The 14,453-nt window shown below is 38.6% G+C and overlaps 1 protein-coding gene and 1 pseudogene across 4 annotated transcripts in view; one reads left to right on the top strand and one right to left on the bottom strand.

The window, feature by feature from the left end:
* The window catches only part of RFC1 (replication factor C subunit 1), a 61,184-nt gene extending 49,756 nt beyond the window's left edge, over positions 1 to 11,428 (bottom strand). For all 4 annotated transcript variants that reach the window (XM_045834354.1, XM_045834353.1, XM_045834352.1 and 1 more), the window contains exon 1: positions 11,310 to 11,428. In XM_045834354.1, coding sequence (XP_045690310.1) covers positions 11,310 to 11,312 — 3 coding nt within the window. In that variant the 5' untranslated portion in view covers positions 11,313 to 11,428. The remainder of the gene's footprint in view (positions 1 to 11,309) is intronic.
* LOC123815932 lies at positions 104 to 11,161 on the top strand (annotated as a pseudogene).
* Positions 11,429 to 14,453: the final 3,025 nt, after the last annotated feature.

Raw genomic sequence — 14,453 nt, forward strand, 5'->3', positions numbered from 1 at the left:
TCATATTAGAGTTTCGCTTTTGAAATTACCGAGTGACTCCTCATTTCAGCAGTAATTGCTTAAATGCAGACACAGGCACATGCTCACAGGGGGCACAGGAACCATGGAAACACCAAAACTGAAGATTAATAATCAGATTAAAGACAGTGGGGTTCTTCAACCTGTTTTAGAACCACAGATGCTTAAAACCGCAAAGAGAAAGAAAACAAAACATAATTCAGGAAATGAAGTGGTAAGGTTGAGTAACTGTCAAGTTCTCTGATTTTTGCCGGCACCACACTGCTACTCCTCCACATGGCTACACTTCCTTCCTAAGTAATTCTACTCACATGCCCTTTCTTTCTCTTTCCCTGTACCCAGCACTACTGTCCCACACTTCCCATGTTTTATACCCATGGCAGCTGAAGAGGTGAAGAAATTACAGCACCCTGACCTAACTCAACATACACTAAAAATCTAAGCTTTTGGAAAAGCATTTTCATCATAATTAAAGCCATTTCACGTGTACGTTTTTACTATTATCTCTAATGTGAGCAGCACCTTGTGCATAAACATCTAAAAGGCAGAGGTCACCAATTTGGCTCTACAGAATGTGACTTCACCTTAGTCTTCAATTAACATCATCTGTGTAGTATCCCAGGTCTTCGAAGATTTCAAAAACTATCAAAGAACAAGTCCAGTGGCTAATCATGTTCCCAAGTAATGAATCTAAAGGTCACCTTACTTGCACATAATAACCTACTTACTGAGTATATGCGCAGAAAAAAGGATATATTTTTTTATCTTTCTAATCTTGGCAAAGGGAAGGCCTTCTAAGCAAAACATGAAGATTAGAAGCCATCCATAAACACAGATTTGACTACATAAAAATAAAACAAAAGATGCCATAAACAACATTAAAATACAAGCAACTAATCTGAAAATGTCTACAAACATATAGGTAAGATTTCCTACAAATAATAAAGAATAACTCAGTAGAAAAATTTAAAAAGTGCTACTACTAATAGGCAAGTTATAAAAGAAATGCAAAAGCCAACAAACATAAAAAAACACTTCACAAATAAACAGATAAATTAAAACGTGATTATTTTTCTCTAAGTTTTAAAAGATGGATAATGCCCAGACTCATCAAGAACATGGGAAAAGAGACACTCACACACTACAATCCTGATAAAAGTAAAACAGGTTTAGCCTTTCCACAGGACCATCCAGCAACATTATCAAAATTTTAAATGTGCATACCCGTTGTCCCAATAACTCCATTTCTAAAAGAAATGGTAAAAGAAATAAAGATAATTTTCTTTGGTGAAACCAAGAGAGTAATGATTAACTTTTTTATTAATTGAACAAACAGGTCAGTTCAAAGCATGCAAAATACGTAGGCCAAGATCACATAAAAGTGAAAACAAATTTTATCAGAGATAGCTAGTAAGTTTTTCGTGATTGTACTTACAGCCATTGTACATATTTCTCTTTCGAAGATCATACGAAGTAAACAGGACAAACACAATGACATGTCTCCATTGCGCAGAGGACTAAGGGGAACTGGAAGTCACACACACACAGGCCTTCTCCATTTTGCCCCTTACTACAACTGATGAATTAATTACTCTGCCCCCTCATTTCCTCACGTTGCCACTTGCCTCATAGGATTCCCCTGGGATTAGAGGTGGCAAACCAAAAACCTCCAGAATGAAACCTCATCCTCCTCTTCCAAATATCTTTCATAGTTTTCCACTTGACCATGACTGCCTCTTCAGTTTTCCTGTAACTTTAAGGGTCTATACAAAAGTAGCCATTCCCCCACAGTCAGCAACACTGCCCTTCCAGTCTTCCCATTCCTGATACATTTGATTTCTGTGTGCTTACAGACAGGCACTGTGCCAAGGATTTAAGACGCGAACAGGAAGTAACTCTCATGTAGCTACCTGGGAGACAAATCAGTGCATTAAGAACTAAATACAGAACAGTCCTAAGAGCTGATCACAAGGCTATGAGCCCCCCAAGAGCACCTGACACAGAATGTCTCAGGGAAGGCTTCTCAAAAGAACCAACACCTGAAAACAGAATGGAGGTCTCTCAAAAAATAAACAATAGAACTACCAGGTGAACCAGCAACGTCGTTTCTGGATATTTACCCCAAAGAAACCCAAAACACTAATTTGAAAAGATATCTGAATTCCTACATTCACTGCAGCAACATTTACAATAGCCAAGATATGGAAGCCACGAAAGTGTCCACAGGCTATAAAAAAAAAATGAATGAAATTTTACCATTGCTACAACATGAACGCACCTAGAGGATATTATGCTAAATGAAAAAAATCAGAGAAAGACAAATACAATATAATTTCACTTACATGTGGAATCTAAAGAACAAAAATGGACAAACAAAACAGACTCAGATACAGAGAACAAACTGATGCTTGCCAAGTGGAAGTGGGGCTGGGGAACTGGGTGAAGGGATTAAGAAGTACAAACTGACAGTTACAAAACAGTCACAGGGATGTCAAGTACAGCAATAAGGGAATGCAGCCAACAGTACTCTAATAACTGTATGATTTCAGATGGGCACCAAACTTATTGGGAGAATCACTTCGTAAGTTACATAAAAGTCTCATCACTACACTGTACACCTGAAACTCATATAATATTGAATGCCAATTGTAACTGAAAAAAATTTAATTTAAAAAAGGAAACAAGGAACCTAACCTGGCATTAAAGTGATTAGATAATGCTTTTAACAATCATAGAAAGCTACGTCTGAACGCATTGCTGTAAGCTCCATAAAGCAGGTTTGTCTATCTTACCTCTGTATCTCAAGTACAGCGCCAGCACCTCCAACACCTAAATGCTTAATTAATAGTCACTGAACACATGTCAGCGCTCCTAAGGTCCCTGTCCTTCATTCACCCGGGGGCTCAGAGGTTCTTAATTATGTAAAATAAAATTCAATGCTGATTTGTTTTAAAAGATTACATATTAAGTCTTTAATTGGGATTAATTTTTTGCTATGACTTTACCAACTACTTTTTAAGAAATTTTAATTATTAAATTAACACTTACTGGGTATTATTTCTGAGGTAAATTGTTAAAGTTGACCTTTAACAATTATGCAACAAGCAACACATATGCTTGATCCTTATAATATGGACTCTTGTCATATTGGTATATTGTGGCTACAAAAAACAAAATACTTTCACTTTTAGTAGATGCTTCCTCTTCTTCAAATTTGTTTTTAGCCAAAGAAGTTACTTTTTTTAGAAATCAGAAATATCTCTATCTATAACCAATATTAATGACACAGTAAGGAAGATACCAACAAGCAAAAAAAGTGTCTGAATAAGCCTTTGAACAGTAACAGTTTCTACCTAGAAATTAATTTTAAGGGCCTACATCAACTTCCTTCATTAAATCATTCATGTATTCATTCAACAGATACTTAGTGAGGACCTTCTACGGGCCAAGAACTATTCTTCATGCTTGGGATAAACAAAACAGGGGAAAACATCTGTTCCCATGGAGCTCTCATGCTACTTTCTGCCCTGGGTCTTTCTGCCTTCAGAAAACGAGGCAGAGCATAGGAAATACAGAACGGATGAGATCCAGCACAGCAGGGCAACAGTAATGGGGGTGGGTGATTACGGAGAGCACAGAGGACAGAAACTGCTCCCCCTACTCGCTCAAGAATCTTGCCAATATACCTCAGAGGCTGCTCCCAAGATAAGGAAAGACCCATTCCACTCTTAGCTGTGTCGAGACAGAGGTGTAACCTTCTGAAGTCATAATATTTACATCACATGAGCCTTAAAAAGTTCTCTCAATCAAATACTGTATCACGGAAAGTGTTCAGGTACCCGATCCAAAAATATGAAACACTGGCAAAATTAAACAGAAATTAGAAAATACCTAATTTAGGTTTAAAATAAGTTCTTCGTGCCTACATAAATGGAACAACGGAAGAATCTAAAACTGATGGTGCCTTATCTAATGGCTTATTTCCACATTTTGACATTTTCACCAGTGCTACTGTACTCTGTGGTTTTTATTCATCAAGAAGTCAAATTTTACAACTGACTTCTGGTCTAAAAAAAGCACACTTAAACCACCTGAATGAACACTGAAATTAAGCTCACATCAAAATCAGACCTACAACCTAACATAATATATACTGTATTTCTCTAGGCTACACTTTTTGTCATTAAATGTTCAATAGCTCCAACATAAAGTCATGCAGAAAGAGCTAGAGAAAGTGTTTTCATACTAACATTAAATTCTAGTTGATTTCTTTTTTGGAAGCACAAAATTTATTTTTACTTATTCATTCATCAAATGTTACTGAAAATGTATCACATACCAGGTGCTATCTGACAGTTCCCTATCTTTGCAGAGCTTACTGCTAGTAGAGGAAGCTGCCACTAACGGGTTGCCTGTCTATTAAAATACGCCAGAACATGTGCCAAGGAAACACAGTAGGTGGTTTTTTCACTAACCATACCAGTCATTTTTACACTGTTCTGCACTCTGGACCTCCTTTGAGCCCCATATTCACTAGCATCTGCCAGAAAACATCCGTCCTAATGCCCCAAAGGTCCCTCCGGCTCGTAAGCTCATATTCCTCTGATATGGATCTCTCTCTTTATCTCCCACCTCAACACAGTACAACCATTCACCCAAACAGGACAATGGGCACTGTGTTTCCTCCTCGCTCTGACCCTCCACCTAATCATCCCACCTAACCTGTCTCCCAAATACTGCCGTCCTCTTCCCTCTATTTCCTTTGCCTCTGCCTGCCCTGATTTGGGAGTCATTTATTTCCTTATCTAACAAACCCTTACACAGGACTTACTCTGGGCCAGGCAATGGTTTAAGCACTTTAAAAATATTAACTTACTTAATTCACAAAACAACCCTATGAAGTTTTTTAACTTCAATTCACAGATGAGAAAATTAAGAATGCCAACAAGACACTCTCTAGTAAAAGTTTTGAAACTTAAGATGCTCCTAAATGTAAGCAAAAAGACTTCTTGCATTTTCCTACCCTAAGATGTAACTAACAATTAATTCTACAACACTGTCAGAGAGAAACAAATGTAATTTAAAACACATATGCCCACACAAAGTACCAGGCTTCACCAAGTACTCAAAAAAAATTGTTTTTAAGTCTACTGTCTATACCAAGACGTTTCCAGTTTGATTGGTTATAAACTTATCAATACTAAGAGATAAGCCTGGCCAGTGTAGCTCAGTAGATTGAGCCCCAAAGGGTCCTCAGTTTGATTCCCAGTCAGGACACATGCCTGGGTTACAGGCCAGGTCCTCCGGTAGGGGGCATGCGACAGGCAACAACACATTGATGTTTTTCTCCCTCTCTTTCTCTCTCCCTCCCCCTCTGTCTAAAAACAAATAAAATCTTTTTAAAAAGAGAGATAAAATTTTTTTGCAATAAGTACTCCTAAACCCACACAAAGGTAAGCAAGCTATCATAATACTGGGTTGGCCAAGATGACTCTAATAGCACTTAGCTGCCTTTAACTTCATTCAAAACAATTCTCTTAGACTGTATTGTTGACAGCTGTCATACTGGTGTACATAACAAAATTGGTGAATTTTGGGGTAGCCATTTTAATGCTAAAGATGGAATAAGCAACATTTTCAGCATATTATGCTTTATTATTTCAAGAAAGGTAAAAACACAACTGAAACATAAAAAAAGATTTGTGCAGTGCATAGAGAAGGTGCTGTGACTGTCACACATGTCAAAAGTGGCTTGCGAAGTTTCATGCCAGAGAGTTCTCACCAAACCATACTCCATGGTTGGGTAGACCAGTTGAAGTTGAAAACAATCAAATTGAGACATTAATTGAGAATCAATATTATACTTCACAGGAAATAGCTAACATACTCAAAATATCCAAATCAATAAAGTTATTGGTGAAAATGAAAAATGTGTCTTTTATTTAACAGAAAAAGCTAAACAAACTTTTTGGCCAACCCAATACCTTTAGCTTTAGAAGGCCAAAGTACAAACATTGATATGTATTTACTTTGACATATACCCAAATAGCTCTAATCACTTTTCCCACTGCTGATGTCCTCAATCAACAAATAAGTTGTATCAATACTTGCCTATCAAAATGCAAAGAAAGCAAGTTATGTCACTGTCTTAATTTACCTTCAAAGAATACAGAACTTTATGCACAGTAAGTACTGCAGTGTTCTGCAGGTTAGTTGCCAGAATACATTTCAGCTTTACGTCTCGATTTTGAGAGTAACAAAGAATTATGAACATTTATTTTTATACAGTACACCAAATCTATGAGCAGAAACAGAAACTAATGATCAATAACAAACTTCATAAAATCTATCCAAATATAAAAATGTTATCTTAAAAACCACCAAAATGAAAGATTATAAATCTGACTAAAACATACAAAGATATTACTGATGGCAGTAAAGCAAAGAAAAACTATGAAATAATTTTAGATTATATTAAGGCCTTGTACTCTGAAAGCAGAAAGCACGCTGTCAGAATGCTGTCCCATAACATCAGAAATCAGACAGATCTGCCCTACCCTTTTGTGACTTTTATCCAACATTGTGGAAGCTGCAGCAGAAGCTATCGGGCAAAAAATAAATAAATAAAAATGAAACAAAAGGCACTTAGGTTGAACAGGAAAAAGTACAATTATCTCCATTTGCAGATGAAATAATCTTATATATAAAAAAATCCTAAGAAATCCACTTTAAAGATCAATATACAAAAGTCAATAATATTTCCACATTCTTCAATTCAATGAACAATTCAAAAGTGAAATTATGAAAACAATTCTATTTATAGTATCACCAAAAAGAACAATATATAGGAATAAACTTAACAAAAGTGTAAAACGCAAACTCTAAAAACTACAGAACACTGCTTAAAGAAATTAACGATCTAAATATAGAATGATACCCCATGTTCACTGAGCAGAAGACTTAACATTGTTATGATGGCAATACTGCCCAGATTGACCTTCAGACTCAAAACAACTATCAAAATCCCAGCTAGATTCTTTGCTGATTCTATGGAAATTCAAAGGAGCCAGAATAGGCAAGACAATCTTGAAAAAAAGAATAAAGTTGAAAGTTTCACATTTCCCAATTAGGACAGACATACAGATCAATGGAATAGAACTGAAAATCCAGAAATAAAAACCTCACATTTAATGGCCAACTGATTTTTCAAGAAAGATGCCAAAATAATTCAGTGGGAAAACGGTACTCTGCAAATGGTGCTGGGGCAAGTGGACATGCAAGAGGAGAAACCTGGACCCTACTTCATACCACCCACAAAAATTAACTCAAGATGAACCAAAACCCTAAATATAAGAGCCAAAGCTATAAAACTCTTAGAAGAAAACAGGCATAAATATTCACGACCTTGGATTAGGCAATGGTTTCTTAACTATGACACCAAAAGCTCCAAGTCAGTGACGATGGAAACTTAGAGTGGCTGCTGTCAAAACGGGCAAGTTTACGAAACCCGGGAAGGTGGTGCTGGTCCTGGCTGGGCACTGCTCCGGACACAAAGCAGTCACGGTGAAGAACATTGATGATGGCACGTCAGACCGCCCCTACGGCTGGCACTGACCGCTGTCCCCACAAAGTGATAGCTGCCACAGGCAAGAAAATCGCCAAGAGGTCTAAGATCAAGTCTTTTGTGAGAGTGTATAGCTACAATCACCTCATGCCCACAAGATACTCTGTAAATATACCCTTGGACAAAACTGTCGTCAAAAGGGACATCTTCAGAGACCCTGCTCTGAAACGCAAGGCCCGACAGGAGGCCAAGGTCAAGTTCGAAGAGAGGTACAAGACTGGCAAGAACAAATGGATCTTCCAGAAGCTGAGTTTTTCTATCTTTTTTGTTTCAGTCATTAAAAATCCAAAACATAAAAAATAATAATAAAAAAATTAAAAACAAACTTGAATGAAAAAGGCAGAGACATGCAGGGATCTGGAGGAAGACTGTTCCAAGGAGAGGAAATAGTAAGAACAAAAACCAAAACAGAACCAGCTTAATACACTCAAAACAGAGACTGGAGAAGCAGGCAGTGGTCTTATACGCCAAGCACAGTATATATGACAATAGCTACATTACATTAGGGTCATAGCACTGCTCCAGGGGCAGCAGTCATAACCTAGGATGTGAAAGGTGACCCTACAGTGGGGCAGTGAAACAGCTCAAATTACAGTGTGTTCTGACTCACCTGACAGCTCTTCAAAAAGCCTGTATCACCTAAGTCTCTTGTGTGTTTAATTAAACCTTTTTATATTTTCAATAAATTATACCAGTCAATGATTTACATATACTGACTTCTTAAAAATGGCCTCTCCCAGGTCTTATTTGCATTTTGACCAGTTGATTAAATCCTCATAGCAATCCAAATTGTTCACATGGCTACTTATCTATTGTGGGTTCAGTTCCAGATCACCACAGAAAAGTATCACAATCAAATGAATCGTAATCTTTTTGCTGGTGCAGGGACTTGCCTTCAATTTGTAAAAAAAAAAAAATCTGTGAAGCTCAATAAAGCAAAATACAAAAAGATGAGCTAAGCCTGTATCCTTTTCATTTACAATTTTCTTTCATTTCCTTTAATAGACATTATAGTCACATGGTTCAAAATTCAAGGGTAAAGCCTCCCTCCCACCCTGCCTCTCAGACACATACCATACTTCCCATCTGTGCAGGCAACAAATGCTATCAATTAGTTGTGTCTTCTTCCTGAGAGATTTTATGTATCTTCAAGCAAATATGTACATATTCCTTTCTCTCTTCTACTGTATAAACTGGTATCATACATCATATATTTCCAGCATCTTACTTTTTTCATCTAATTAGCTTGGCAGTTGTTTCATATCAGGGCATAAAGTTTTCCTTTTTTTTTTAGTCCTTACCTGAGGACATAGTTTTGTTTCTTTTTTTTTTTTTCATTTTCGAGAGAGGGAGAGAGAGAAACATCGATTGGTTGCCTCCCGCACTCACCCCAACTGGGGATGGAACCCACAACCTAGGTATGTGCCCTGACTGGGAATTGAACCTGCAACCTTTAGGTATACAGGATGACATTCCAACCAACTGAACCACCCAGCCCTGGCCAGTTCTTTTCATTTTTAGTGGCTGCATAGCACTCCATTTTGTGGATATAGTATTTTATTCTTTTATTCATAACTTCTAACTGAAAAATATTTGAGAAAAAATGAAGCTCCTAGGGAAAGAGATGTTAACCTTATGTATATGAAAAGGTTTCAGAAAACAGGTAAATCCCCTAGAATAGTATATGCGCCCATATACATTTCTATGGGCAGAAAATTTGCATACCATCCATATTACCAAAGGGGAGTATGACCCAAACAGAAGTTAAGCACTGCTGCGCTATATAACTTTTATACAAATGGTCAATAAACTTTGTCGAACAAAATTTTATCCTAAGGTTTTGATAACTTTTGTACTAGAAACAGAAAAACTAAATTAAATACCAATATAATCCAAATCCCTACTTTATTGAACATGAACTGCTGTTTCCCATTAACAAAGAGCAAAACTAACCAATTTGACTCTTTTTCTTAGAAGGGCTTTCTTTTTTTTTCATCTGCACCATGAAAAGGAATCCTAAGGGGGAAAAAAGTAACCACAATATAAAGTATCTTGATGAACAGGTGAAAATGATCAAATGAAAGTTGACTATACAAGCTGCTGTTTGCCGTATCTGACAACAGCAGAGGCTTCTACGATGTGCCCTAAACTCTAGGTAATGTTCCATACAGAGTCCTTCCTGAGAAGATCAGATCATTAGGAGCATGTAGTTGTATGCCTGCCACATGCCAGGCACCAAAAGGGAAGCTTTACACATATTATCTTGTTTAGTCCCCAAGAAAATCATTTAAGGCAGCTGATTTCCCCCACTTTTACAGGTAAGAAAATGGAGGCTTAAAGAGTGTAAAGCTAAGCCATTGCCCCAACCACAAAACTATGAAATGGCAGAGCAAGACTAAAACATCTCATTCTCACCTTCAAAACTCCAGATCTCATCCCCTTTCCACAATCCCAGTGCCTAAAGTTCAAAATGTAATTAGGACCATTTCAGGAAGGCAGTATACACTACTGGTCAGAAAACCCTATGTTCTAATTCTACAATTAGTTGCATGACAAATTGTTGAAACTCTAAGCCTCCTTTACCATCTGTAAAACTAGATTGTTGTGAGGTTTAAATGAGAAAAGGTACATAAAAAAGCAGCTCACATACCAGAAGAAGACACTTGAATGGGAGCTATCATCACTATTTTATCCTTCCTTGAACAGAAACAAAAGGACTGCAAGGTTTCCCAATTTGGCTTAAAAAATTCCGCCCTCCAGAATGTTGGCATTGTGACAAACTAAAGAATGACTGAAAAAGTTATGTCTAATTATTAAGTAGACTCTACCTTAATGAAACATCTTAAGTTGCCCTTTAAAGTAGTTCGAACCCAGACCTGTATCTACTGCCCTAACAGCGTGAACGTCTGTTTTCACGGTTGCATAATTATTTCACTCTTAATTTGAATGCTTTATGCACAATGATGCAGAGGTTTCTGGGTGTGTGTGTGTGTGTGTTTTTAAGATTTTTAACATCAGGTGATAAGCGACGATAGCTGTGAAATGTATTACATCTGCTTTATTAGCGGTGTGGTTCCCACCATCCCCATCCACCCTCGTCCCTCGTAAACCCTATTAACCCTTTGACTTCTGTGAACTCAGGAAAACAAAACATCCTCCCCATACCCTTGATCTCAAAACGCCTATGTGATGAGCTCGTGAAGCTGTTGACAAAAGTTGAAGGCCTGAGATAACTTATTCATAAGAAAGGAAAGTTTGTTACGTCCTCTCCCCTTTGGACCTAAAGCTTTAACGGGACTCAAAGGCTTTGGGTAGGAGGTAAATTGAGGTTTGGGGCAATGCTAAACAGGTAAACAACTTTACCGCTGCCCCCCACCCCAACCAAAATCACCTTCAAATCTCTCTTCCTTCCTCCTTTCTCCCCAGAGTAGAAAAGTGTCAAACTACCGCGCAGCACCAAAAACCCTGAGCGCTGGCTGCGGCCGAGAGCTGGAGCCCACGGTCCATGGGAAGGTCTGAGCCAATGCACGCACGGTCTGTGCCTTGCTCCCCTCTTGAACCACGCACCGCCGTCTCCCACACCCCCATCCCTAGAGTGCCCCGTCCACACCCAGCCTGCAAACTCTTCCCAAGCCCCGGAGCCGTTCAGTCTCCCCCTGGGGCTCACCATCGCAGCCCAAGGGTTAAAGCGCGGGCGCTCAGGCCGGCGGGCTGGGGAATCCGTTACCGGGGATGGGGATCCACTCGCGCCAACAACTTCTCGGTCGAAGTGGAAGGAGGTGGAGACAGCGGCGCTGAGTGATGACGTCAGAAGCGCGCGGTTTCCCTCCTGCGGGGGCCCGAGGCGGGAAGTGCGACGTGGACGCCAGGGCCGCGCGGAACGCTGGCGGGCCGCAGCCATCGCGAGGAGCGACGGGACCGTGGCTCGCGCTCGGAGCTGCGCCTTCGAGTTTTGGCGGGGTTAGAGTTTCCAAGACTGGTTTTCTCGAAGAGGCGGGCTTTCCAGGTTCCTCCTGGCTTCCTGTCCGAGGTGGTGGTGGTGCACCCATCACATTACCTTTGAAATGTTTCTACCCATAGTAAGAAATACACTTTCAATTAATACATATATATTTCACACATATTTAGATATCTATTCTGAAACACGAGTTTCACCAAGCCGTATTTACTCGGGTATTTTTTCTAGTGTTTGACCCACCAATTGTTTTTTTTTTTAATGGAGATCCACAGTTTGAAAATCACTAGGCTAAACGACCATCTTCAGGTGTATAGTTTCAGAGAGAAAACAAAAGAGCCTGGTAAAATCACCTAGGTGTCACCAGCCACTCAATTTTATAAGTGAAAAATAGGAGGCCCAAACAACCTAAGGAGTCCGGCCTTATTCTAAAACTAACCCAGACTAGGAATCTAGGCCTTCCCGTTCCCAAACCTGCGCTGCGACGTCCCTCAAAGAGCAGTGGTGTGTGTGAAGCCCAGTCATCCACAAGGTGATCTTCCTAGAAACACAATGATTCCAAAGTCGTTGGGAGTAAACGAATTTTATATTACTGGATAAGCAGCAGGATTGTGGAATAGGGTGTGAAATCTGCATACAATTTTAACAGAAAACATGAGACCCTAGGGAGTTTAGTGGGAAGAGCAGTATCTCCAGTTTAAGCCCTAGACTTTCAAATCCCTAACCAGCCACCTCTGTTAGGACTTGCACTTTATCACACCAATATCTCTACAGTGAAAGATAGCAGAGCCTCTAGAACACAACAATGGCTAAGAATGAAGAGCCGGTATTTATTAAGCGCCCGTGGTAGGTAATCTGTGTTAGGTTTACAACTGAACCATCCTAGTTAGGCACATTTAATCCCCACAATGACACTGACTACTATTATTTACCCACATTTACAAAGGAGTAAACTATTACTCCCGAACAGGGCCTCACTGTGTGGGTCCCTTTGAAGCCAATATGCTAGGGTTCCCAGCCCCACCACTTGGCACTTGGATGAGCATGGGCAATTTACTGTGCCTAAATTTGCTCATCTGTAATATGGGTAATAGTACTACTTTATAGGCTTGTTAGGGAGCTGTTCCTGGCACATAAGCAGGTAGTCATTTTTAAGGCAGCTATTATTATCATTATTAATTATGCAAGACTAGGCATTATCAAGGGAGATAATTCCAAAAATAAATTTAACTACTTCCCAATTTTTCTTGGAAATACTTACTTAATTGGGCAGGAGAGGGGGTCATTATATCCTCTTTTGAGAGATTAATAAAAACTATGAATCTACTCCCCCAGAAAAATATACATAGCAGACACATCACCTAAATCTTTGCCGATACAAATTCATACATGAATCCACATGTGAATCCAAATGTGAATCTATATATGGAAATATCCTCACACCAATTATGTATGGGCCTGGCTGAGAGGAAGCTGCACTTCCCACTCTTGAAATAAAAAGGGAGCCAGCAAGCAAGGAAGGGCACAATGAGAGCCCCTCACAACACCTTCCCAAGAGAGATGGCTGTACCCTGCCCGGGCCAGAGTGGTTGGCGGACTATATTTGAAGAACATGGCTGGAAACCCCCCAAATTTGATGAAAGACTTGAATAGTAACATTCAGGAAGCTCAGCAAATTTCAACTAAGATGAATTTAAAGCCACCTGTACAAAAACTCAAATTGTGAACAAGTTCATTTCCGAAGTATTATTTTAGCTCATGGCCTACAAATAATTCTCCCCCTTACAGAGCTAACGTTGTTGTCACTGCCCTGTATTCCCTCTACATACTAATTATAACACAGTGAGGAAATCAGACACATTACAACAACCGCATTACACCGTCATTTATACAAGAAAATACCTTCATAATATAGTTTCCATCCCTCCTGCTCCTATCCACCAAGCAAACACAAAATCATTTTGGGAATGTGTACTCTAAATATAGTTTAATAAAAGCATCAGATTGTGAATCTAATAACAGAAAGTAAAAATTGTTATTTACCAAAAAAAGTATGCAAAAACTGACAATTCATGCCTTCGTGTATAATAGTATGGTTTTTCCAAACTTTTATAGGGTAGGAATTATCCATTTGTGTTAGCAGCTAAAATGCTAGTGGGACTCCAAGTAAAAATAACAAACCTATTTGCCCCCTCAGCAGTACTACTTACTACTTAGTACTTTCACTACTTACATTAATTCTGCCTATCATAGCAATCACATATAATATTTACATAAGGAAAATTTATCCACATTACATAAAAGCTATAATTTCATAGGCCTTTATCACTACTGTAATCCCAAAAATAATACTCATCCACTTGGCATTTGCTGGTTTCTTTACCTGGAATCTATACATGAATCTTTGCTATAATTTCAGAGGACCTGAACCAATTTACAATGTTTATTGTGTTTAAATAAGCAAATAAGCTGTATGTTAAAAGATTTTATTTTGTTTTTAATTACAGTATACATTCAATATTCTTTCGTATTAATTTCAGGTATACAGCATAGTATAAGAAGTTTTATATATCTTTTACATTATATCACTTTTAACTTTTATATTTCTTTATTAGCATTTTGAAGCCTTCCTTGAATTTAGGTGAAACTTTTATCAGAAGCCTGTCACTTCCAGAAAGATACTGAATTCAATTTGTTGGATTGTTTTTTCTTCTTTTTTTAACAATTTTTAAAATTTTGTTTTTATTTTTTACTGCAGAGAGAAGGGAGGGAGAAAGAGAAGGAAAGACACACTGATGTGGGAGAGAAACGTCAGCCTGTTGCCTTCCGCACACATCCCCACGAGGACCAGGCCCA

This window comes from Phyllostomus hastatus, unplaced genomic scaffold, assembly GCF_019186645.2.
Source record: "Phyllostomus hastatus isolate PE091 unplaced genomic scaffold, TTU_PhHast_1.1 phas_contig_196, whole genome shotgun sequence".
NCBI lineage: Eukaryota > Metazoa > Chordata > Mammalia > Chiroptera > Phyllostomidae > Phyllostomus > Phyllostomus hastatus.